Source organism: Scleropages formosus, chromosome 3, assembly GCF_900964775.1.
Source record: "Scleropages formosus chromosome 3, fSclFor1.1, whole genome shotgun sequence".
NCBI lineage: Eukaryota > Metazoa > Chordata > Actinopteri > Osteoglossiformes > Osteoglossidae > Scleropages > Scleropages formosus.
The window spans coordinates 9,302,866-9,330,052 of NC_041808.1; the positions used below are offsets into that span (position 1 = coordinate 9,302,866).

The 27,187-nt window shown below is 46.4% G+C and overlaps 1 protein-coding gene across 4 annotated transcripts in view; it reads left to right on the top strand.

Annotated features, from left to right (window-relative positions):
- The window catches only part of pbx1a (pre-B-cell leukemia homeobox 1a), a 60,984-nt gene extending 35,436 nt beyond the window's left edge, over positions 1–25,548 (top strand). For 3 of the 4 annotated variants that reach the window (XM_029250293.1, XM_029250294.1, XM_029250295.1), the window contains exons 3-9: positions 14,417–14,661; positions 17,106–17,296; positions 17,916–18,051; positions 19,380–19,539; positions 20,985–21,097; positions 22,392–22,481; positions 25,074–25,548. In XM_029250293.1, coding sequence (XP_029106126.1) covers positions 14,417–14,661; positions 17,106–17,296; positions 17,916–18,051; positions 19,380–19,539; positions 20,985–21,097; positions 22,392–22,481; positions 25,074–25,166 — 1,028 coding nt within the window. In that variant the 3' untranslated portion in view covers positions 25,167–25,548. The remainder of the gene's footprint in view (positions 1–14,416; positions 14,662–17,105; positions 17,297–17,915; positions 18,052–19,379; positions 19,540–20,984; positions 21,098–22,391; positions 22,482–25,073) is intronic. The other variant, XM_029250296.1, reaches the window with a different exon arrangement.
- Positions 25,549–27,187: the final 1,639 nt, after the last annotated feature.

Sequence of the window (27,187 nt, forward strand, 5' to 3'; positions counted from 1 at the left end):
CATAATCAAGGCAATTTATTATGTGGGAATACACAATAAATAACTAGCCAAAGCTTATTCCAAACAAAAGAAATGGGTATAAGAGAGGTTTAATGCTGCTAAGCGTTGCACTGTTTGCTGTTCAAGTGCAATACAGGTACAGTACAAATGTGGTAAAACTAAGGCTGCTGTATATCTAATTCTGGGGAAGTCCAGTGAAAGTCTGCAAGCAAATGAATATAAGGATTTTTATAAACATGCAACATGTGTCTGGGTGTCCTATCCAGCCCAGGCCTGCATATCTTCACATCAGTATATAATAGAAGTCACGAAACATAGTGATTTATTATTTAGTTGACACCACAGTTACTTTTACATTTCTATGCAAAGCTGCATACAGCTACTCCACCTATTTATTTATACAGCTGGATGTACTTAGTCCAAGTACCTTGATCAAGGCTACATTTACATTTACTCATTTAGCTGCTACTTTTCTTCAATAATGACTTACAATGTTAAGCTGCTTACAATTATTTACCCATTTATACAGCAACTTGATTTTACCAGACCAATTTAGGCTAAGTACCTTGCTCAAGGGTGATACAGCTGGAGGTGGGAATTGAACCCGGGTCCAAAGGCAGCAGCTCTAACCACTATGCTACCAGCTGCCCGTACTATGTCGTTGGGTACTAGGATAGGCATAGGGATTCGAAGCTACAACCTTCAGATTGCACGGCCACAGCTTTAATCACGAAGCTGCTTGGTGCCCTTAAAAATTTAGCAAACTAAAGTTTATGTTTATGTGTTTGTTAGAGGTTAGTAATCGCTTTCTCCACATTGTCACATTTAAAATAAATAAATACAATAAATGAAAATAATTCTTCCTTAATACATCTTAAAATAGGATATTTACTATTATAAAGTCATTAAGTTTTCCTGCTCCTGTAAGAATAGCAGCGCTCATGCACTTCTCTCCTGGGCTTCGTGGAGATGGCGCTGCAGACTGCTGGTCGTCTCTAAGCCCGTATGACGCCAGAGCTACCGCTAATCAAGTCTGATATTTTTGATGGTTTGCATTGTTTTTCCAAGAATGCCAAGAGCAAAGTTAGCACTGGGAACGCTTTATACACAAGGACTTGCAAATGGAAAGTCCCCCGAGATTTCGGCAGTGACACATTGGAAACTTTTCCCAGGCGCTCTACGGTAAACCAAGTTCTTATTTATTTTTTATTTTCTCCTTTGGCTGCACTCTTCATAGTAAAGTTGCTGTTAAGAGCAGAAAACAATTATTATACCCTTAATGCTAACAGCGAGACACCACTGACGAATAATTGCAGCGACACCAAATTTAAAATGATTCTTTGTGACCCTCTGAGCTCCTTGGCTAAGCCTTTATTACAATGTCAGAACGCATTACAATTATGAGTGTCATTTCACATAACGCCCTTTTAAGCTCTTTTGTCGACACCGTGGTGCGAATATGCAGCGTTTCATCCCGTGGCCAGAGGCTTTCCGAGACGCGACGCTACAGCGGGACCGCCAGCAACGCAAAGGTGTTATGAATGCTTCCGTAGGACGTTTAATTTGCAGGGGGGGAGATGCCGAAAGGAAATTTGTAAAACGGTGTCGGTGGTTGATGACCTCTTTGTCCAAATGTCTTGTCCATCGAGGAATAGCGGTGCTACACAGAAAATAAAGAACTTGAGGTTTTATTTAAATTGCGTTTTACATAGCAACCTACTGGTTACCAAGGGACAGAGACTCAATAACCGCCCCCCCCCCCCCCCCGTTTTTTTTTTTTTTGTGTGTTTTAAGTGGTTGGCACATAGAAGAACCAAATATCTGGAGTGAGAAGCCCCCCTCAGGCCGTGGCTGGAGAAACTGACTGGCTGCATCCTGTTATTAAAATAATAGGCCCTCACATTTGCGTCGTGCCTTCAGGCTGTCACAGAGTCCCACTGCAGGAAGCACCAACGTGTCCCCCACCATGTCCCCCACTGCAGGTCACGGAGACGTGCCACTTTCTCTCCCTCGCTTGTAATTGGCTCTCGACTCGCCTCGCCTTCCCCGGTTTACGGGCATGTCTCCCCCGTGCCGATTGGTTTCCACACGGTACCCTTCGGTGCCTTAATCCCCAGCACCGTGATTGATGGATTCAAGAGGCCGACGCTCTGGTATCACATCATCCTTCGTCCCTTCGGCCCTCCGGGTTAAGTCTATGGCGCGAAAGCAACTGCGCCTTGAACGCTTTTGTTTTGGGAGCAAACTCAAGGAGTCTCGCGTGATCCCTCTTCTAAAGTCCATGTTTAGGAACGAAATTGGACCTTTTTAAATTGTGCTCGACTTGAAAGAGTCGACCCCCACCCTACACCACCCCTCCGAATCAGAGCAGCTCTGACTTACGTGGAGCTGTCGCGCTATCTGCCCAGGCTGTCTCTCCTTTCATTTCCCTTCGGCCCGCAATTACCATGGCATAATTTCATGAAAAATCCCCTCTGCAACGCGCGCCATGCTTCATTTTGAATATATTAGACTCATAACGGCTTACTGTACGTGTATTATGTTAAATTCAAAATCCTATTATTTCTATCACTCTATAATATCAGTCCCACAGGCGGCGTGTGATGTTATAATGAGGACGAGGAACCCATTGCTCTCCATTGACTGCTCCACTGCATTTCCTTAAACTGCCAAGTAAGGCCGCCATTAATAATTCATCTCATTAAAGTGTGTAATTAATCTGGAGCGGTAGAACGGGAAGGAGCGGAGTGCATGGCTGTTTTAGGAAGTGCTGGAGAGCAGTGGGGGGAGGACACTGAACCCCACTGTGACAACAGCAGCTCCCCGGCGCAGCATGTCGCCTAATGCATTATTTATTTCTGCAGGAATAAAAAAAAAGGCCGAAATAAAAAGCTGTTTGGAGGGAGTCTCTAGTGCTGGCATGCAGAGAAGCACCCAGGACGCCTCTGTGTGGAGCACCTATCACGAACACCGTGGGAGAGGAAGTGGACACGTACGCGCTCGGGGGTGGTGGTGGGGGGGGCGTAGTCCACCCGCTCCATCCCTGGCTGTCACACCGCCTTGAATTTCCTCAAGCTGTTTGCCCTCGGAAATACTTGGGAAGCCGAACAGTGCTGGGTTTCTGTGCCGTTTATTATTTTTGGTCAAGTCTTCGCTTAGAATAAACTAATAGTGGACCAATTAGCGCCATCTCCAGAGAGCAGTTGTGTAGAAAGTGTTTGCGGTGTTCGGTGAGAGTGCGTGCTGTACGTACAGCGGTGGGGCGATGGCGCGGGGCCCTATGGGCGTGCAGCACTTCGCTTCGTAAGCACACATATGGCGAGCTTCTTGGCACGGTGGCTTAGGGGAATGTCTCCCGTACAGCAGAAGGAGATGCGTCGTGTCCTGCAGCGTGGATCCTCCTCCTCGCCCCGCTGCTGTCCTGGGGCAGGTGGTGCTGCAGGGGGACCCAGGAACCCGGAACCCGGAACAAACAAGGCTTCAGCTGGAGAGGCCCGACGTAACAGGTAGACTTAAACAAATGCTGTCAGATGAATTCAGCGTCTCTCGGCGTGAAAACGGTGGCGGGGCCGCGCTCGCGAGCCCTCATCTGCTCCAGATGTGGTTTAATTTACTGCGACTTGGCTAATTACAGTAATTAAGGATTAATTACTGTTAATTACGTTCACATAAACTCATCGGCAGTCAAAGAGCGGAGCCTTATGAAATGTGCCATGCAAGCGAACCCGAGCGCCAGGCCCAGGAGAACAGCTCCCTCGCCTGCCTGCCTGCCTGCCTGCCTGCCTGCCGATGGGGTGGAGCCATCGTGTCTTGGCTCTGGCGATCATACCCCACACCCATAAGGACCCTCGTGCAGGTACTGGCAGTGCACGCCTTCCATCTTAACCTTCTCAAATTTCATATTTATATTAAAAAAATTAAAAAAAAAAGCTTCTGCAATCAACAGACTGACCACACGGTTTCATTCTTCTCGTGTCATCAGAGGCAACAAAATATCTCTGCTCTCTGTGGGATTTTTCTGCCTTTTAAAGCCCTTCTAAGAAATGCTGTTTGGAATTTTTGAAATTTTATTTGGACTTCTATTTGAAATATTGAAAGTAGAAACCGCAATGCAAATACGAATAATCCCAGGAAGCCCCTGTAGGTGAAGTGGGAAGGGACTGTTTGTCCTGTACTGTATTTGCTGAGTGGAACGGAAACTGTGAGGTGAAGCCTGTGACTGTGATGCACTCAATGAATACGGAACTCGCTGACCCCCACAGGGGCAGATCACTACCCCCAAAGTTGAAGAGGCCAGGGCCGTAGGAGATTGAGGGCCCGACCAGAGCGCTAGCTGGTCACCGGTCATTCGGCTCCTGGCGATGAAGGGGCTGTGGAAGTGAGGGAGCTGAGGCCCCCAGCGAGCAAAATCCTGCATCTCTGTGCTACTTCGCAGGCCTGCGGTGACAGCGACGGCGGTCACGTGCACAGTTTGAAAGCGTGACACACTCATTAGTGCTCCTGAATAAATGGCTTTAATAAAGAGCTGCGAGTTGAGGTGGGCCACCACTAATGACGTGACAGTGCAGGCCCATCAACTGCGCCTCTTGGGCATCGGCGCAGGGCAGCAGGCTGAGAGCATACAGCTCCGCAGGCCACTGTTTACGGTACATGTCGGGGTTCAAGACGAGGCTCGGCTCACCCATTTGCATCCTGTTGTAGGGTGCTGTGTGTGCGTGTACGTGCCCGCATCTATGTGTGTCACACTGCTAATGGCAGGTACAGAAAGTGGGATACTGCTGGGTGTCCAGTTTTTTTTAAAAACAATGTAAATAATAAACTCCACTTTGATTTAATATGAGGCAGCTGGTAGTGTAGTGGTTGGAGCTGCTGCCTTTGGACCTAAAGGTCACAGGTTCAAATTCCATCTCTAGCTGTAGTACCCTTCAGCAAGGTACTTACCATAATGTTTCCAGTAAAATTACTTGGCTGCATAAATGGGTAAAGAACTGTAAGTAACTCAACATTGTAAGTCGCTTTGAAGAAAAGTGTTGGTTAAATTAATAGATGTAATTGTGTCACAGCAAATTGCAGTTTTGTTAGTCTTCCACTTAGTTTTTTTTTTGGCTCAAATTTAATGCGTTAAAGATCTCTGCATTGATTAAGAACATGTTCTTAACCCTAAAGATTTTTATAAAGCCTCAAGCTACTTAGTTTATGAGTACAGAATAGGTCAAGTCGCGGTAAATGTGTGTGTGTGTGTTTTAATGCACCTTAAAGAAAGGGGGAAGTGACCTCAGGCCTAATGTGTCGCCTGCTTTGAATGAGGAGTGCGGTTCTTTAAGGAAGGCCTTTCGCTAACAATACGGCCCGGAAAGACGCGTTTCTCGTGCCGCTGACTGCTTCATTACCGGCTGCCCCGGGCCTGGCTTGGCCTGCTTCAACCCCCCAGTGACAATAATTACCATTATTAGAAATAGCTGGAGGGGAGGTGTGCAGACACCAAGCGGAGCGTGCGCCTGTCCACTCGCCTCGCCGCCACTGGTCATGCGCTCTGGGGACTCGGGTGGACAGGGGGCCACCAAAGCCGGCTAATGTGACGGCTGTCAGATCCGCTCCTGCCAGCTGTCACCCCAGAAACGCACTGGGGTTCATTCTTTTAATTGACACCTTACTTTTATATTCTGTTTCTGCCCCCCCAGCCCCGTTCCGTCGACCACCCCGCACCCCCCAAACTCTGAGCTTGTTTCATTGTTCCATTGTCGGTCCATCTTTCCGACGTACGTGGTCAGCCACCTCCTGGTGAGGGCACTTTTCTCCAGCCGTGGTCCAATTACGTTATAATGGTTTCACCTCTCGTCCCATTTGTTGGTTTGTTTTGGTCGCCGGTCGTCGGAGGAGCGTCGCTCAGAGCTCCAGCGGATGTTTTAATGGTGCGCTTCTTTTCATGGTAATGATCTCTGAGATGGTTTTAATAAGATGAGGGAACTATATGTGCGGTAATCGCTTGCCATTACCGCAGTAGGTGGGTTGTCCAAGTCTCAATGTCCCCGATGAATCGCCGATCTTCGTAATGTTATGTTTATTCAGACGTATTGCATCGCGTCCTCAGCCGTCGACCCGCGAAACCTTATTCGTGAAAAAGGAAACAAATTAGTCGATAACGATTGTTGTGGCTGCTGCCTAGAACATCGAGTAATTGCGTCTGGCTCTTGAGAACCGCAACGGGCCGTTCCGTTTACGTTATTGTGTTAGTGGTGCCTCCGCGCGCGCTGGCGGAGAAGACGGCACCCGCACTGGTGTGTGCGGACGCCTCCTGGGACTTGTAGCCGCATTGGAGGAGGAGGAGGCCTTCGAAGGCGCGCCTCGCTTGGAAGGGGGGAGAGAAATTCCGGAGAAGGGGGACGGGCGCAGCGCTGTATTTGAGCGGTTTGATCCGCTGTCTTCCTCCCGCGGTGTTCCAGCGGCTCTTCCATTCCGCCGCGCTGCCGTAATGAATGACGCTGATGTTAAATTAGCATGTAGCTGTCGCTTTGGTTCTGGTGCCTGCTATGTGACAGGCCCACCGTCGCACATGCTCGCGTCAGGCAAGGGGCCGCCACCGCCACCGTGATTTATTAACCGGCGAAGCCACAATGAAGTGCACCCACTGAATCACCAAGGCAAACAAACAGGGCCGACGTTGTCACCATAAATTCTCACGGAGCCCCTAAGCGCGGTGCAACCGTACCTACAGGGGTTAATTATTTAGAGCCTTGTTTGCGCTTCTTATTTAAGTGCATTTTGTGTTAATTTTAATTGATTTGCTGTGCTTTGTCTGTATTGTGTAAACCCCCCCCCCCCCATTGTGTGTCTCATGCAATCCTTCTAGCGATTATTCTGAAATGGACATATTTCATTCTTTGAAGCAGCTCTTTTGCATTTGAATGCAGTATGTAAAGACAAAGTGTGAAATTTGTGTCAGGAATACAGAGGAAAAAGTAAGCAAGTCATTTGTGGTACAGGATGTAGTTCTTTAAATTTATGTATTTTTCAAAGCAACCCAGTACTCTTATTTTTCACCCATCCAGAAGTAGGGAGTGTGTTATGGAAAACACTGAGTGTTATAATGGGGGGGATCCGTTGTGGCATCAGTACAAATGCAGCTGTCCAGTAACCAAATTTAACTTTCACTATTAATGGAAAAAGGGAAATAAAGTGTTAAAGTGAAACATCAAATGTGTGGTGGCATTCAAAACTTTTGTGTTTTTATGGTTGGTGTGTATGTGACATCTTCAGTGCGTATATCCTGTATACACACACACACACACACACACACACGTGCTCTATACACACGCAGTACACATGATTATTTGAAGTGTTGCTCTGTGTTTACAGTTTACATACAGCAGGACAGACTGCTGAGGAAATAATGCCCTCGGTATGTAATAAAATGGTGAATGTGTACACTGGTCTCCAGGCTGTATGTCTGTGTCAGTGTTTCATGGCCACAAACCCAGTTTTGGATTTTCTGTGTGTGTGTGCGTGCGTACGCGTTTTTGTGCTGTGGAATTCGGTGCTGGAGGCCATCCCCAGCTAAAGTAGTCCCGATGTTGTGGCTGTCCCATCGGGACCGGCGGCGAGCATCAGCGCACCCCCCCCCACCCCACCCCCCACCGGATCGTGTTACGGTATCGACGCGAAATGGAGCCGTTCCAACGGCCGGGGGAGCTGCCAGACAGAGATGGAGAAACTTTTATCATTTCTGTCAGAAACATCACAACTTGCTTGTTTGACCATACATCTTCCTAATTGTGACAGAACACTTTGGCGTCATTAATTAAAGATGGTTTAATTTAGCCCGCTTTCACAGAGCCAAGGAGGCCTTGGTTAGTCTTCCGTTATGCAGCTGCTCCTCCAGCTCGGTCGCCCCTCACCCCCACAACAGTGGCTGCTCCATTTGTTTGTTTGTTTGTTTATCACTGTCTTGTTTTCTCCGTCTGTTTAATGACGCTTCCCAACGACACACACGCTTGGTCCGGTCAGGGACCACGGGTACAGAGGGGGTGTCGGCAGCCGCACGGCGACTCGACTTGGTGGCCATCGCGTGCAGGAGAAGCGGCAGAATTCCCTGCTTTTCGTCAATTAGTCAATAAATAGCAGGGTGGCCCGCAGTCATTTGAATTTTTCATCGTGCCGGCTGCCAACGCCGCGTGCTCCGCAGATGGGACCTCCTCCGTCCTTCTGGACTGGACTCAATTATTCATGAGCCCGGAGAGCTGGGATTTGTCTTTGTCCTTGTTCAATTAAAGCCTGCCCGAGAGTAAGGGTTAAGTCGAAATGATCTGCGGCTCTGTTTATAGCGGCACAAATTAATATTTCAGCATCTAGGGGCGCCGTTGCATTAGAGCGGGAGGCCCACGCGAGCGCGTGTGCCGTGTTTTTGTTAATGACAGGCGGGGAAAGACATTACCTGGAGAGCACAGAGAGCGGCGGCGGCTGCGAAACAAGTAAGGGGAAGCACGGCGCCCCGTGGCAGCCTGCATGCACCCCAAAATACAAGATATCGTCCCACCGCCGACGCTTAGAATTTAGGGCTGCCTTAGTGATGCACGCAGACATTGAAATGTCTTTTTTCTTTTTAAAGTTACATTAATGTTTTTATATAGATTTATATTGCTGCCTTTGGACCCAAAGCTCGCAAGTTCAAGTCTCACATCTAGCTGTAGTACCCTTGAGTAAGGTACTTACCCTAAAATGCTTCAGTGAAGTTACCCAGCTATCTAAATGGGTAAATAATTGTAACCTTAACATTATAAGTCACTTTGAAGAGAATGTTCCATAAATATGTATTTACGTGAATTAGTAATGCACTATGCACTATATGTGGGGGGCGCGGTGGTGTGGTGGGTTTGGCCGGGTCCTGCTCTCTGGCGGGTCTGGGGTTCAAGTCCTGCTTGGGGTGCCTTGTGCCCTGTGTTGCTGGATTAGGCTCCAGTTCGCCACGATCCCGCTCGGGACAAGCGGTTTCAGCCAGTGTGCGTGTGTGTATACATTATACACATCACCCCCCCCCCCCTTTTTTTTTTTTTTTGTTTGTGGAGACACTCTAACAACTCTGTGGCACAGTTTTATTCTCAAACAGGAGCACGTGTAGGAATGCTAACCTTCCTGCATGGAAAGGTGGTCCTGCACACAGAACCAGAAGGGGTCCCGGTTCACATCCCTGGTCTAAGGCCGGGAGCGAACAGCCAGTGCCGAATGAGCACATCAGAGGCTGGCTAATGGGCAGCCGAGTGGGAACAGCACGTTGGCCGCCGGGGGACGGCGATTAGGGGCTTGTCTTGCAACAAGTCGTCTTTGAAACGCCTCCAAACGGGAGAAGGGTGTCCATCGGAGACTTCCAATGAGCGCTGCTGTGGCGGGAGCCGGGGGAGATGGGAAGAAGGCACTCGGATAATTGTTTATCCCTCAGAGAGCAAGCTGATGTTCGTCAGCGGGTGGCTGAGTGAGTTCCGAACAGGGATGCTCCGGAGCCAGAGCGAGAGCCCGCCTGCATACGGACAAATCAATTAGCTCGCCATTACAGAATCAAAATAAAGTGCCTTGTGATGCTCGGGCCTAATTATGAGCCACAGGGAAGTGAGTTTTAAGATGGGAAGTCCCCCCCCATTCCTTTATTAATTGTATTTATTTAATCCATTTCATTCTTTTTAATTGTGTGCTAGAGGATATGAACGGAACAAATAAATCATTATTTGCCATCTTTAAATTTCCCTTCCAGACTTTCCAGACGAACCGGTTTCAGTGAAATAATTGAAATAATATAATAATATGTAACGGATACCAGTGTTTTTCATGTTCTCTTGATAAACTTATCAGTTCAGGGTGAGTACTCTAATCAAGGGTACAACAGCAGCAGGGAATTTTGGATCAGGAACCACAATTTGCAAGGCACTGGTCCCTGAACACAACGCCACCTACTGCCGCTTTTGCATTCCCGCCCTTTTGTTCCGCTATCACACAAGACAACATTTTTAAAGTTATTTTTTACAATTTTCTTGCACTTTTATTCTATCACAGCATAAGAGTTAAGTGCTTTTGGAGAAACTTTCTGGAAGCCAGTTTAGACTCAGTTTCACTCAGTAAGCAACATGCTTCTCATGGCAGCTCGAAGAATGGAGAGCAGCTGTGGGGTAGCTTGGATCCAGAGGTCTGCTGTCAATGACGGATGATTTCCACCCCTCTCTGGAGCACACCCCCCTAACTGATAGACGTTTTTCAAGCGGCCGGCAGCCGCAACCACAAGACAGAGCCTGTTCCTGTTTCCGTAGCGCACGGTGGAATGAAAACAATTCGGACCAGAATCTTCTTTGAGAAAGGGCTTCAAAGACGGGATTAAGAGGAGGAGGAACGGTAATGAGGAATTTGGGGTTTCGCACTCTGCGATCCCCCCGTCAGCCTCCTGTTTTTCGTGGAGATGAGCACTGCTGTCGGTTGGACTTGGAGAGAATGCCTGGGTGCGAATGGCTGTATCGCACATTGTATCTGACCCTGTTCTCAGCACAGGCTTCTCAACACCTCATCTCATACAGCACATGTCACTTTTCAAATGTTAATTGCCACGGAGGCTCTGAACCCCAACCCAGCAGTGAATCAGGTGCCTCACACTGTCCTTACTTGTCCAGGAAGAGAAGTGGAGGGGGAACTTTTACTTAAGCTGTTTTGCTGCATATGTTGAAGCTGTTTTAACAAAATACTCTGCACTCACCGAAGCCAAGGCAATCGGGTCTGTCATTAGATAGGTTGGGTCTCCAGAGTGGGTCTGCCGTTTGATGGGTTGGGGCTACAAGATGGGTCTGTCGCTAGATGGATTTGGTATTCGGAGTGGATCTACAAGGTGATTGTGCTGCTAGATGGTCTGGTCGGAGTCTGAGATCACTTGATGTTAAAGTTTGTTCAAGAGAGAGACTCCGCAAGAATGGAGCACAGCACTGAAGGTGTCAGGTGTCCATGCTTGTGTTCCTCCAGACAAGTATCGTGTTTCCACCACCCCCCCTAGGCTTTTGTAACAAATGGTTGGCAGTGGATCGAGTCTCTTGCCAACCTCCCTCTTTCTAGAAGACTGATGGCGACGATACTTCAGCCAAGTAAAATAAACAGTCGCAAATGCAAAGCAGGGGGCTGGAACACATAATGGAACTGTAGCTTGAACTTCTCTAGCCTCGGTATTCCATTTCCATGCGGCAGTCTAGACGTGTGTGGGTCGGGTAGGGGGGGCTACATTTTACCCTGCTCCACTCTTTCCACCCCACGTGGCTGATGCTTCTTTGTATGACAAAAATAGTGAACAATGCAAACTCTTTTCAGCACACCTTGCTATTTTTACCGTGTTTCTTGGATTTAAAAAACTCGTTTCCCTTTTTACACACGTGTCGCTCTAGTGTTAATTTTCAGCACTGAAATAATAGCAGCGTGTGCTGTTAGAGAGGAAGGCTCCGGAAGTACCTGCGAAAAGTTAAACGTGATGAAGTGCTGCTCCTCCGTCTCACTATTAATTTTATGTTTTGAACTATGGGCTTGTTTTTGTGCTTCATTGACTCTGGTATTTATGAGGTAGTTACAGCAGAAAAAAATGTTTTATACTCCATTCTGAAGGTTTTGCGAGATGAAATGGGGACCTTTGTAAATCACGTTGGCCAGATGAACTGAGGAACGGACTCCTGGGAAACAGAGGGTCTGGAGAGTTCAGTGTGGTCTCCGGAAACGATCACGGCGCCTCCTGGAGACTGATGAGATCACGTAGGGCTGAGGAGTCAAAGCATGTGGCCGGTTGGGAGGTGTTGGGGGTGGGGTGAACTGTATTTGTTTTCCCACTCCTCTACCTTGTCAGCTGGCTGAAGGACACGCGCTAATGAAACAGGATGTTTGTACAGTCCCCGTGGGGCGCCTGAGGGGTGGGAGGGACCACTCCCCTAGCTCGGTCCTTGGCCACTGTGCCCGCGGCCTGAACCCCCGACCCTGTCTGCTCGCCAGCAGTCATGACATTTGCATTCTGGGTCCGCTCAAGAAAAATAAAACAAAGAGGATCTGGGCTTTGACGGGAGGTGGCCGGGTGGAAGCCCCCTGCTGGTCCAACAGCAGGACTCGTTCTCATCCTGGTGGCCAGTTCATCTGAGGCCGGAGCGCGAGCTGAGCCGAGGCGGGGGCACCCCCCCCCTCCCCGAAACGAACCATTGTCTGCGGGCTAATGAGGCGGGCCGCTTCGTCTGCTGACCGCGGCTGATGCTCGCCGGAGGCAGCTCAAGACAATGAGATAACATTTCTCTCTTAATTTGTTTTTGGCACCATTTTTAATTGGTCATCTTTCTACTTGGGGGCTGGGCACCATCATGCCTTTGTGGTCATGGGGGCTAAGCGTTAATAGAGAAGAAAGCCAGTATGTTGGGTGAGAACAACATTTATATACGGTTAGCAGCTGAAGGTCCTTTGTTCACAGGTTGTGGTAAACTGGGTGTAAGATGTGCTGCAGGTAGGTCCCCCTTTGGAAGCGCTGTTCGGAGAGCGGTTGGAGCACTAAGAGAGACCTCTAGTGGCCATGGAGGAGAAGAGCATTTGGAGCCACCACTGCAGTGTCAGTCCAGGAGGGAGAGCAGTGCATCATGGGGCTCCTGCTTCCCAACCCCCTGCTAAGATGCTGAGATGCCGTGATGCTCATTATTAAGCAAAGAGGAGCTGCGGTGCTAATGGTGAAGGATGCGAGTAACCGGTGCTTTGCTCTCGGTCTGCTGGTGGCAGTCCTCAGCCTGGACGTGTACATGGGATGTTGCCATAACGACCCCTGAAGGTACAGCTGCAGTTTTTCCTAAATAAATTTATCATGTTTAAGGTACTGGGCAGATCTGCTCCCTGAGTGTGACCTGTGTGTGTGGACTTCTCACAACACTTTGTCCACCGGCTGTGGGACACATTGACGTCAGGGTTCGAACAACCCTCCGTGGTGCAAAAACATCTCAAACTACCTTTTGGGAGTCACTGCATCAATAGGTCTAAATGGTCTTCAGAAAAACCACCTGCAAAACGATTGTGTTCAGCACAATTTTTTTAACTTGAATTTTTAGAAAAGAATACTTGTTTTGGGAGAAGTGATGGTTGTTGGGTTGAGAAAAATTACTGCGCATTTTTATTTTTTCTTTTTCAAACCTCACCAGGCTTTTTTTTTTTTTTTTTTAAACCTTTGTCATTTAAAATTTTTTTGAGCACAAGAAGGGTCACACATTTAATTAACAATGTGAAGCCTAAGTGAGAGCTGATTTATTGAAGAATTCAGCATGTTCTTTAATCGTGAACCTCAAAGTGTTTTTCTTTAGTCATTTCATTGCAACAGGTCTCTGGAGGTAAAGAAATGCATGGCCCACCCAGCAGCTCGTGTTCCCCCCTTTGGGAGGGGTGCTCTTTTGTTTTCAGACACCCCCCCCCCGATTCCCACAATTGTTCTACCTACTTTGACAAGGGCTTCAGGATCAGATGCCCCCTGCCCATGATGGCTGGAGAACTGCTGCGCAACTTTCTCAGTGCTCTCGGTGGAGGCGGGGGGGACAGAGCCCTCCAGGATGCCCCACGGAAGCAGGGGATCAAACGACACACAACCTTGTACAGCCAAAACGCAGAGATCAATAACAGCGGTTCTAGAGAGTTCCTACTTAGGCTGCTTTTGCACAGCGAGGGACGGTGTTTCCACACACTTGTTTTTATTTGTTCATTCCACCGAGTTAATTTTTGGTGTAACAACGCTGGCTTTGCGAGAAACATAAATTTCAGAGCAACTAGGACCAATTTTAAAGGGAGGTGTAGAAAAGCAGTGTGTTAAGGAGACCGCTGGGGATTTTTCCATTTAGATGATGTTTCTAATTGATGAAATGATGGTTTAATTATCTAGCGGCTTGCCAAAACAGTGTGTCGCTGCAGCATTTTACGGCAAAGCAATGAGCAGCAGAAGGGCCGGCGATATATCAGTGACGGGGTTGCGAGGTGGCAAGATCCACGGCTGCGTGTGTCGAAGCACTCGTTGAAACCTCGCCGGAAAGAGACCCGTGAGGTTTTCGCACTGTAAACAGTCACTTGCTCACTGCCGTGTGCTTGAAGAAGCAGGTCGACCTGTGTGTGTTTTTTTTCTTTTTTTTTGATTGTTCTTTAAACAAATTCCTGTGAGAGGTTCAGCCTGGCACTTGCATACCAAAAAGATTGGTTTAATTGTTGTTTTTTTGTTAACTTGTGCTTTTGCCTTAATCACTTTCTGGTTCCACCCGTTTCCTGCCCAGCTCTAGAGTAATTCCGGAGCAGTACCTTGGTCCATGTCGTCACCTGGGTGCTTGGGCCCAGTAAAGGGCTGCTCTTCCATTCTGGAGGTGTGTGACCGTTGCCTAACGTGTGTGTGTCCGTGTCCATATCCTTGCAGTGCTCAGTATCCGTGGAGCTCAGGAGGAAGAGCCCCCAGATGCCCAGCTGATGCGGCTGGATAACATGCTTCTGGCAGAGGGCGTGTCAGGCCCGGAGAAAGGGGGTGGGTCCGCAGCCGCCGCTGCCGCCGCAGCTGCCGCCGGGGGGGCCGGCTCCGACAACTCGGCCGAGCACTCGGACTACAGGGCCAAGCTGTCCCAGATCCGACAGATCTACCACACCGAGCTGGAAAAGTACGAACAGGTGAGGGCGCGTCGAGTCGTTCTTCCTTGACGGTCATCACGCGCATCCCCATTGCAGGCCACCGACTCACCTCCCACCTCCCACCTCATTTCCAACTTGGGCGCTGGTCTCACACCGGAGTGGCTGGAGCTCCGTGTGGGATTCCCAGACACACAGCGTTGTTGTTATTGTTGTTATTGTCAGGTGTTCAGGATTTGGCGCACCCCCCACCTCCACGCCCACCCTTGCTGTCAGCTCTCTGCTATCTGTTATTAATTTGTCTTATCTATTCGAAGGCTGTCAGATTATCAAATTTCACCCTTTCACTGAAGTACTGTGCCGCTTCCTCTTCATGTTATTAAAGGGGGAAGAGATCAAAAAACAGCGCCTCGGGTATGTGTGTCATTTCTGAAATAACTCTGGAGATTATTATTTAGTCATTGCGATCCCTGCTGTCTGTTGACGAAGGCGAATGCGTTCTCTGGGACGTGATCTCACTTGCAGGAAGCACAACGCTGCTGTAAATCACAATGTACCGTAGTGCATTGTGGGGCTGCGTTCTGTCCCGAGCCCCTGGCCACTATCTGTGATTGGGCTGGAGCAGGTTCTTTAGACAGGCAGCCTTATGGACACACTCCTCTGTGCAGGGAAATTATTCACTAAGCTTCACTCTTGCTGGATAGTATGTGCTCCAGGGGGTAAACAGCAAGAGAGGGAGACTCTGCAATAGCAAAATTTAAAATAAACAAAATAATAAAACATATGCTCTGAGGTGCCTATACAGGATAGGGACAGCTGGTAGTATAGGAGTTAGAGCTGCTGCCTTTGCACCTAAAGGTTGTAGGTTTCAGTCACCTCTGGCTGCAACATCCTTGATCAAGATACTTAACCTAAAAAATTGCTCCAGTAAAAATGATCCAGCTGCATAAATGAGTAAATCACTAAGTAGATTAACATTGTAAGTCGCTTCGGAGAAAAGCATCAGCTAAATGAAGTAATGTAATGCAAAGGTGATTAATCCCTTCATAGCAATTGACCCAACACACACCGTGTAAGGTCTCACACACAGAGTCATGCCCCTACATCGCATGCCATGTGCCTGGATGCCATCCTTTGTGCATGCAGTGTATCTGAGTGTGGCGTAGCCCAGTCCAGTGAGAACCGTCCCTGTATGCAGCGCTATACAGATAGTTTACTGTGTCCATGTACCACTATCCAAGTCAGTGTTGCTGCCCCTTGCAGTCAGAGAGAGTAGAACGAGGTGAACGGTCATGTGAGTGTACCGCCATCACGTGTCCCTGGTTTGTATATTCAAGATGGTATACCAGGGCGGCTGGAGAGGCAGTCCAAGTTACACAGCGAGTCATGGCAGCGGAACACAGGTACCCCTCCCTGCACATCCAACACATCTCACATGTGCCTTTCATAGGAACACACACACCGCACTTTCCACACATATTCAACGATGCGGCCATGGAATATATAAGTGAAATCCCACACGCCGACCCAGACTCTGATTTTGTGCGGCAGAAGCAGAGATCCTGAAAAGAAATTAAATGTAATTGACAATTTACATTTGGAAATGTAATGTTGGATTAATTAAACAGGTAATGAGGGAGAGAACTGGTGGAGGTGTGTAAGTTTGCACACAAGTGTGTTCTCCCAGCCACCTTGTCAGTATAGGGGGTGTAGTCCTTGTTATAAACAGTCTATCCATGAGAAGAGTGCCTGCATCTGGCATCTGCTTCTCTCTTATTCTCTTACACACACACACACACACACACACACACACACACACACACACACACACACACACACACACACACAAACACACTCACTCTCAGCAGGGCGAAGGAGAGATGACTAATATCGTCACATGTTCCCGTGCCGAACTGCACAAAGAGAGATTACTGCGGTGTCGCGGAGGCTCACGTCTGAAAGCGCTGAACGTGAACAGGTGCACTTGTCACGAGCGAAAGGCTGTCATTTCTGCTGTCTGTCTTGCGGAACGCCCCCTTTCGCTAGCCGTGTTTCTGTCATGTAGAGCGATGCCTTGCGAAACTCGAGGCAGGCCTGCGAGGCCCGTCCCGTGTCTGCCTGGGATGGAAATGTGACCCATGCGGAATCAGACTGCGAGCGCCATGTGGACGTGTGTTCGCTGCACACGCCGAAGAGTTTTGTGCCAAGGTCTCCCAAGCAACGGACCGCTTTTTCTCTGACAGCTGAATACAAATTCCACGTACCGTCATCTTACCGCTCTCTAAAGTGACTGATCTCATTAGTATTGCCAGCTGTGTCTCTCACAGTGCCAGTGTCCACGTTACAAAGACGGCGCTATAAATATGCGCTTCGCTAACGTAGCTGTGTATCGGCAAATGTTTTTTGTGCTGTGTCCGGCGCATTGATTCGCAGAATCGCCGAATGACTCATCTTCTGTAACGACGGCGTGTCTCTGCCCGCCGCAGGCATGCAACGAGTTCACTACCCACGTGATGAACCTGCTGCGGGAGCAGTCGCGCACACGGCCCATCTCGCCCAAGGAAATCGAGCGCATGGTTAGCATCATTCACCGCAAGTTCAGCTCCATCCAGATGCAGCTCAAGCAGAGCACCTGCGAAGCCGTCATGATCCTGCGTTCCAGATTCCTAGACGCCAGGTTGGTGTGTGTGTGTGTGTGTGTGTGTGTGTGTGTGTGTGTGTGTGTGTGTGTGTGTGTGTGTGTGTGTGTGTGTGTGTGTGTGTGTGTGTGTGACTAACAAGCAGCAGTAGCTGCAACGTGGGCTCCTCTGTCTGCCTCCGGTCTCACTGACCATGAAACCTTCTTCTACCATGTTCTACATTTCCTTGTTTTTATTCCCAACCTGTTTTTTTTTTTTTAAAAAATAATTGTGAAGCAGCCCCTGCCATCAGTCCCTCGAGCGAAGGTCCATTAGGTGCGATTACACTGCACAGATGAGTCCCTTTGTTCCACACCCAGAGGGACGTGTGTGTTGACCCTGCTAAATACTGCATGGTCCATGTCTTATGCAAATAGGCCATCCGCAGTAGAAGGGTTGGCAGATTCCTAACCGTATTGATGTTTACATATTTATTAATTCATATTTCTTTTCTTGCACAAAAGAAATGTTACAATGGAGGTGTAATGAGTAACCATGCCTTAACTGTTCCTTTTGCAGTTCCCTTAAAAGACTGTTTTATTTAAAATTCCATGTGACATCCTTGGATCTGAATGATCCTCTCACCCATGACTGTGCCCCTCCTGCTTCCTCCCCCAGGAGAAAGAGGCGGAACTTCAACAAGCAGGCGACAGAGATCCTCAATGAGTACTTCTACTCGCACCTCAGCAACCCCTACCCCAGTGAGGAGGCCAAGGAGGAGCTGGCCAAGAAGTGTTCCATTACAGTGTCACAGGTTAGTTCTGCATCTGCTGTGACAGCTCCCTCCAGAGCCCTGGCAAAGTACTGCAGGCTAAATTGCTACGTTTCATTAACTAGTCTTCTTCCTTGTCTGTAAAACATACCTTAAGTGTTACTCTCCGCATATGGGGGGATGCGTACTTCAGTCTAGTCCTGGATGTGAGAAATAAACTGCGATCAGCTTCTGCAAAACTTTAAAATTTCATGGCCCTGACAAAATATGTATTTATATACCAAGTAAATGTGTGCTGTGCTTCAGTGAGTGATGCTGAATATTAGGATATCTTGTCTGGCACACATGTAACAGCTAACATTAAAAAAATTGACAGCAAGTCCCAAATGTCATAATTACAGTATGAAGCTCTGTGTTATAGACGGATTGACATGAATATGCTTAAAACACGTTGAGTTTACAAGACAATAATTGCCCACTTGGGCCATTGTTCCGTTTGGCTCATATCACCATTTCTGTGTCTTCCCCACATCTCCCCGTGCACTAAATGCAGCTCCTATCAATAACGGCAGTTAATGTGATATGTGATTGATGGCAGCTTGTCTGTTTGCGTGCCGTCTATTGCTTCAGACTGATTCATCGAGGATGGGCTCCTGATCCACTGAGGCCTTGTGTTCACTTTCACCATCACCTGTGCTCAATTCTGAGCCAAAGCCCAGCGTAGAACCCAGGATAACCACTAAATACTCTTCTCTCTGTCGTTCCACTCACACCTTTTTTCAGGGATTAGTATTTTACCTTGAATGATCATCTAGTTTGTACATACATCAGAGAATACTGAAAAGTTTAAATTCTTTGGAGAAAAATATCAGTACAGAACAAGGAAAGCCAAGGACATTTAGTTGGATACAGTGTGTGGATAGGTGGTCCTTGCATGGACCCTTGCCTGACCCTTTATTTTTATTCTTTTATTTTTGATGGAGGCAAGCTGCAAGTGATGGTGAACACTGACACAGTGGCAAGATTTAGGCAGTGACTTGTCTGTGTGTAGAAGAATAATAATTGGGGGGGAGGGGGGGTGTAAGGTACAGCACAGTGTAAGGTAAAAAGTGTAATGGATTTGGAATAAAGCTCCCTGTGGAGATGCAGACCCAACGCTGACTAGAGGATGTACTAATCTAGCTTGAAAATAAAGAGCAACTAGGGATTCTGAAACAAGTCTTTTATGCATCTTCAGATGTTGGGGGGTTTTGTTTAGCTTTGTGTTTTTTCTCATGTGGATCCAATGGTGTTATTTCTGTGCTATTCATATACATTTTCTTTTAGTCACATTTATAAAGCGTGTGTGTTTGTGTTATCTGTTTCCACAGGTATCCAACTGGTTTGGAAACAAGAGAATCCGATACAAGAAGAACATTGGAAAATTCCAGGAGGAGGCCAACATGTATGCTGCCAAGACGGCCGTCAACGCAGCCAACGCGTCCGCTCATGGCAGCCAAGCCAACTCCCCCTCCACCCCCAACTCGGCAGGTGAGTGACAAGATGAGACCCAGCTGTCCTGGAAGGCGTGATTGTGGTGTGTCCTTCCCTCAGGACTGTAGCCAGAGTTCACTGGGCCCTTCTCCTTTGCACTACATATTAAAACTTTGTTAGATGGACAGTTTAGCTAGACACACTAGAAAAGATTTAATCCTTGGAGTGTAATTTTCCGTTTGTGTTTTGAGAATAACTATTGGAGAAGAGGTGGCACTTGATGTAATAGCTGTAATGTCCTGAAGTGGAAGTGTGCGGTGCCAGGTGAGTGAATGGCGTAAATGTCTGCTGGACGTAGCACATGGAGACGGTGGTCCCCACCCTGCTGAGAGCCCTCTGATGTTGGGCTAAGTGACTGACGTGACCCATGTCAGGGATTGCAGAACACCAGCATACCCACTACATGTTACAACATGGAAACACCCTATTTTATGCCCTAACGGAGTACTTATCAAGACCATGTTTCGATAAGAGATTAGCTTACCTGGGCCCCGTTCCAAGTAACAAGTCTCTCTGTTCCCACTGGACCACTAATGCCTCAACCTTTCCTTCCCCCTCACTAACACGGCTGTTGTGCTGCAGCCTCCTGTCCTCCTGCATTTTGCCTTCTCGTCATGTTACGCAGCACATGTGCTGTCATTGCAGTAACGTTCCCTGCCATTTTACCCATTGCATTTTCTGGCCCTCTGCACACGCCAACGTTGAGGACAATGCAGGAAGTTTTTGCACTGTATGGTTAGGTGTCAGATTTGATAATGGGACCTCTTGTTTTATTAATCTTAACTGTGGTCCTTTTTAATGACAAAAATCAGATTTTTTTGGTAATTAAAATGGACCCCCCAGTATTGATTAAGCCTCTGTACTATTCATTTTGGACTTCCTCTGCTGTCTACAATATGACCTCGTTTTTAACCTAGTGTGGTTGTATTGCGTAAAAACTGGAATCTTTACACAGGTTCTCCGGGTTATTTAAACTGGTTAAATGTGTGGCGCTAAAACGGATGTCTTGAAGAAGGGGAAGTGAAGCAAAACGAAATGCTGGCGAAGAAAACGTCTGTTCCGTGTCTCATTGGCCACGTGAAACTGCATCTATGTACAGGAGAACACTGATATTTAACACTATGATACGCAGTCTAAATGTCACCAGCAGCTTAGCCACATGAACTATGGTGGTCTTCTTAGTAATTACACATAATTATCATCACTGACATTTTGTTCTATTAACAAGGCCACTCCTGGCTGCTCTTAACAACAGCACCCCTCCTACTGGTTTCTTCCTAATTGTCTCCCCCTTGGCTGCGCTCATCTTCTCCTCACCTTAACCAGCTCACACTAACCCCTTTTGCTCTTGCATGGCAGCAGCCGCCTGGTCCTCCGGGCCAGGGATGGGCTGTGGGACTCTCCTTCTCTCCGTGATTCAGGTGCTCACTCTCTCCTTCCAGGTTCTGCTGGCTCTTTTAACATGTCAAATTCCGGAGACTTGTTCATGAGCGTGCAGTCACTCAATGGGGACTCGTACCAAGGGGCCCAGGTTGGAGCCAACGTGCAGTCACAGGTACGGAGCGCTGTGCACATGAGCAGACCCGCCTGATCCCTTCCCTCCCCTCTTGAAATCCAGTCGACTGTTACTGTACTTTCATGTTGGCATTACGACGGTTACCCATCTGTGCTAACCTGATCTGCGAATGCAAGAGAGCCCTTTAAAACCAGAATTTGAATGCAGTCTTAAGATTCAGTCAAAGCACTAAGATAGTAAGTTTAACACACACACACACACACCCTTTTTAAAAAGCAGTCCAAACTTTGGGGAAAAAAAATCGAGCTGCTGTTCACTGGTGTCCTGGTAGCTCTGTGACTGTAAATAGATGAGTTCTTCAAAAATGCTGTTATAAACAGACAGCTCTTAGAAGAAGATGGCACAGCTCTAGATCCTTGGTATAAATGCCAGTCTTAAGTACATACCTGATTATACTCTGGGAATAGGTGTGATCCTTCCTCTAGGAAAATATATAGGTCAGGTCCTTCTTGAAAGTATTGTGCTATTGCCTCATGATGGTTTCCTGTGCAAAGAGTGTTGCTTCTAAGACTGTTTTCCTGCTACAAAAAACACAGTAGATTTTTTTAAACCCCCACAGCTGTGTGTTATTGACATTGTTGTTGTGGTCAGTCACCTTTGGAATAAATGACCACAGACAGTTTTGGAATCGGCTCAACACTTGTCTTTGTCTCCAACTTCAATACAACAGTGGCTTCCTCTTTGCCATGGGCATTCGACCTTGCCCTGCTTGCTGGAATAGGTTGCCTTCCATGGTCTTCCTCAAATAGAGCTGCTCCAGTGTGTCCCAGTAGCAATGTTTTGTTAATGCTTCCCCTCAGCACAAGTTAACTTCACCAGCACCGCGGGTGTTTTCATGAATATGCAAAGGAAGGGCCTGTAGGTCTGTGACAGTGTCCCCTGGGTTGACTCTGGCAGTCCAAGTGTCCTTGCATCTGTTTGTCAAGAGGCAAATTGTTCAAGCCCCGCTTTCATTGTTGGAGCAGTTTAGCGATTGTCTGTAACGGTCTTTATAGGCGTCAGTGAATGCAGCACACAATTGCTGATACATCTTTTCCGTGTGTTTTTCTACAATTTTCTCTTCATGCTACTATTGAGTTTTAATGTGTTTAACTGAAGACCCAAGTTAGTTTCTGGGTACGCAGCATATCATTGAAATGTTTGATTTAATTAGGTCTTTTTCCGTTCCAGACTTTTGTCATCCTCTGCACCATATTCAGAGTGCTACGGAACGTTGGCTTCTCTGTGGTGCAGAGCTTTGCCTGACCTGGCTTTATGTGTTGCTGTCTTTCAGGTGGATACCCTTCGCCATGTTATCAGTCAGACAGGCGGATACAGTGATGGACTTGCGGCGAGCCAGATGTACAGTCCGCAGGGCATCAATGTAAGAAAAATAGGCTCTTTTTTAATACTTGTTCCCCCTACCAATTATTTCAAAGCCATAGGGCTCAGAATGCCACTTAGTAGGACTTGTCTGAGCTTCACGGTCACCTAGTTGATTGCTTCTGTATCGGTCACGCCATCGGCAGCACACTGCCCACAAAGAGCGGAGATCAGGCGGGCTCCACGCAGGCAGCTGGCGTCTTAGCCTGTCAGACATGATCAGCGTTTGCGCGGCACCTGCGGCCACGCGAGCCCAGCCGGGAATAGCCGCAGAACAGGTGACACCTACCGCAACACTAGCTTCAAAATGTCACCCAAGACCAGACCTGGCTTGCCACTGAAGAGGTCCAAACGACATGCAAACAAAACGACTCGGAAATCAGGCTTTGGGCCCCCTAAAAATAAATCTGCTAGCCAATGGAGAGGGGATCGGGGGCGATTGGCGCGCTCTGCTCAGCTTTTTGGGGATGCCGGCGGCTGAGGCTAGCATGGAAATTCACAGCGACAAGCTGTGTCGTATGGAGGAAAATCAATAAGACAGTCACAAGGAAAGCTGAGTGTAGATTTGGGACAGCAATCCAAGTGCATTGGTCAGATCACGCATCTGCCATCTTAATGGCGCTGACAGCGAGCCGCAACACAGGGAGAGCCAGCAACTCGGACGCACTCTCAGTCCTTCCCTGGCCTTTGTCGCTGTCCACACTTTAATGACCTGAAGATCGACCCGCAGAAAAAAATACATTTGGAAAATTGGGCATTCAAATGACTTAAGGTTTTTTCTTTTTTTTTAAACATTTTTTCCTGCCCCCTCCAAGAGGAAATGAGACTTCTCCTGGGAGGCAGCCTTTGATAAACCCGAGAGAACATTAACGTATGCATGCTCTATCCCTGCTGCTGACTGCCCCCAATAAGTTTACAATTATCCCTCAAAACAGTGTCAGTTTCTTCACATCAGATGCATTGATTTTTAAACCTAGTCTACAATTTTTTTCATCATCTTTTTATTACACATTGCCTTAATGACTTTGTTTATAAAAGTATTTGTTGTTCACTAAGGAATTATGGATACAAATACTCCAAAGAAGCATGTTTACATTTAGCAGATGCTTTTCTCCAAAGCGATGTACATCTCACAGAAAATACAATTTGTGCATTACGCTAGGAGAAGGACAGTACTGTTTTTCACCATATGCACCAACGTTCATCAACAAGTATACTGTGTTTAACACAACAGTATGTATAGAGCACAAACAAATTTATTCAGCTTGTGAAAGAAACACTGATAATGTATTGCTTCTTTTGTGCAGAACATCTACATTCAATTTAGCAACTTCATTTTAAGGGTAGTAAGGTTTCTTTTCAGTCTCACAATAATACTATACATCTGTGAGTAAAAGTTTCCGTGCTGTTGAAGAACGCTGCAGAAATATAAACGCAGACCATTTGGGGAAAACACATGTAAAAATGCCTAAGCATACGCACATCCTGAAATAATGAAATCTCTGCTTAAAAATGGCATTTCAGTACTCTGACATTGGCCTGGCATTTTTCGAAGAAGGGGTCAGAGTACGACAGAGTGCCCATTCGTACAGATAATTCCCTTTTCTCCCGCTGATGGTAATGGCTAGGCTAAGACACAGTGCATTTATGTGGAGAACTGTTCATCCTCCGTCTTAGAACAATAATTATGGCTTCCAAACAGATGTAGAGTGTCACCAAAGCTGAAGATTTTTTTGAAGTTTTCCCTCTCTTTTTTTCTTTTTCAGTTTTTTCTGATTACAGACTGCCTCCATCTTAAATAACAGGCTTTGAAATAAGAGCCTGCCAGAGACCATTTTCAGCCCTCTCTGATGGCATGGAAATTGCTATTAATGTCCCAAATGCTCTTTAGCAGGCCTGTCGCGGGGATTTGAAATGGCTTCCATGTTTCCCATTATATATTCATTTCAATCTCCAATGTGATAATTTGCTATAATTGATTCCTCTATTGCCTGTCTTTCGAGTTTTGTTTCGGAGAGGACAGGATACATTCTCAATATTGTAATTTGTGTTTATTGTCTCTCATGTAAATCACTCCTTGACAAGGCGGCTAAATGCCCCTTTTAATTCAGCCTGCTTTGGCTGATGCATTTTTGCATTTGAAAGACACATGAGGCAGTTGAGTGTGAGCTCGCTCGGTTCAGAGATACAGGGCGACACTGTTTGCTCTTGTGGGGACAGAGGGTTCATCACACATCGTGGCCCACAGTCCCACTTTTTTTTTTTTTTTTTTTTTTTAAAACTAAGTCGGTAGCATTGCGTGTTTTGACCGTTTGGATATTTACAGCAAAGTGAGCGGCCCTGTTATCCCTAGCAAACCCTGGCGGTGTGGTTTGTGGTGCTCAAGGACAAAGGCACACAGGTGAGCAGGTACTAGAAGTTCAAGAGACAAACTTGTAACAGACGGCCAGCAACTGGATATTATGCTCCGAAATACATGAATTGTAAATTGCAGGCTGCATAAGTGTCCCTCCCAAATCTGGTGATTTGCCAGAGAAGAAAAATATTTGCACTTGTGTGCTCAAAGTCCTTCCTTCTCCTTTTAACCATGCAGGCAAATGGTGGATGGCAGGACGCTACAACCCCCTCATCAGTGACTTCGCCCACAGAGGGCCCCGGCAGCGTCCACTCCGATACCTCTAACTGATCCCTCCTCCACGCAGCGACCCCACACCAACCACAGCAACAACTCCCAACTGCAAAGCCGGCCTTTCCAGCAACCACCATCCACAATGGAGGTCAATCATCCGCTAATGTTCCCCCCTGAGTGGGGGTCTACTTTTAACATGAAACAACAGTAATGGCATACCCAGTCTCTGGTTCTGATTTGAAATTTGGAAACTATTTCAAAAGAGATCCAAAATATTTGTACACTTTTAAACATGGTCAGATGATTTGGGTACCTCCCTTTATATAATTTCTCTCAAAATAACTAATCTCAAAAATGAGGAAAAGCAGCCCTTGTAATTTGTAAAAGCAACACATTTATGTATTGCTTTACACTACCTCTCAGCAAAAAAAAAAAAAAACAAAAAAAAACAAAATGCTATGTTTTCTAAAACTTCTGTTTTGTAGCAGTTAGTGCATTACCCACCCCTGTCTTTCCAAATGGTGAGATTTTAAAGGACACCAATTCTATTCTCATCCCACAACAATAGGCATGTTCAAAGTGTCAAAGTATTTACTTTGTTCATTCCCAGAACAGAAAACAAAAACCTTGACAGCCATTTGGCCATTACACTAGAGGCAAATAGAGTGTAAAATGACAGTCCATTTTGAATGAGCTCACTGATGCAATGTTGTGACTCAGATTTGTAGAAGTTCACCCAGACAACACAGCAACAGCTGAGAGAGCTCAGCTAAACCATCCAGGAGAACAGGCCCTGCCACTTCCCTTCCTTTAAACGGCATCAACACATCTTCCTCTCTCAATCAGTATCTGTGGTCAGAATGTCCCAAGACCAGTATGGTAAATATCTAAAAATTAACACTCAGACCATCCCTGACTCAGTAACTGTAGCTTGAGGGGCCAGTCCAAAAAGAACTCAGATATGCTCCTGTTTCACAAAAAAAGCTACAGTGAAAGTACCACTATGATAATTGATTTTTTTTTTTTTTTTTTTAAAGAATACTCTTATTTTCTATAATCACAAATGGTCCCCATGCAGTTGTGTTTTTGGTTTAAGCTTTTTACACTTAATAATTAAAAAGCTGGGTAGTAGCTGTATTCAAGTAAAATTAGATGGACTGACTTCAGTTTTGTAGTATCTGGAAAGGCTATGATCAAGAGTGTTGTAGCTCAAGTGTAAAATCCACCAGTGAAGGTAAGACTGTACTTACATCCAATGCATAATCACACAAGTTATGCAATATCACAACTAAGTATTTTATAGATATACTCACACACTACACATAAAATGTATCATTTTAGCCAAATGCTGCTGTTAACCAAAACACTTGTAGTAAGTGCATAAGAGAATTTCTGAGCTGTAAAAAGTTTTCATTTATATGAAGTACTACAATGATATGGTAATTTAAATACACTGCCTGTGTTTTGCATCATTGCTAAACATTAGCCCCTTATAAACAGTGCTGGTGCTATAAAGTTATAGTGGATAAATCAGACTCTTACTGAAATTTACAAAAAAAAAACATTCTCGACTCAACATCTGAATACCAAATTCTCTTACAAGTATATTTGCCTAAGAGGGTCTCAGTAACTATTGGATTTTCAGTTTTTTTTTTTTTTTTCCAGTTACATCTTGCAGGAATCTATATAATGCAGATGTCATTAAAATAATGTGATTCTGACATATGTACAGTAAATTCTAGCTCTGTTTGTTCAGGTAATACCAGAGCTGAACATGGCTAATTTGTACTGTTTTCTTTATGCTAAAGTAGTATAGGTCAACTCAAGGCAACACGAAGAAACAAGTGGTAAATCTAATCTGCAATAAACATGTTATTTCTGTCAACTAAGCAGAAAAATCCAAAATGTGAAATGTACGTTTTTAAATCATTGTTTTGTCTCACTTTCCCAATGTTAAACAACTAAGTTTTTGTTTAAGAAGTTTACATAAGTTCCTATTTGTTGCCTTCTTATATTGTTACATATCTACCCAGACCTTTACTTGGATACCAAAAAGGTAAAATTTTAACCAATATTCA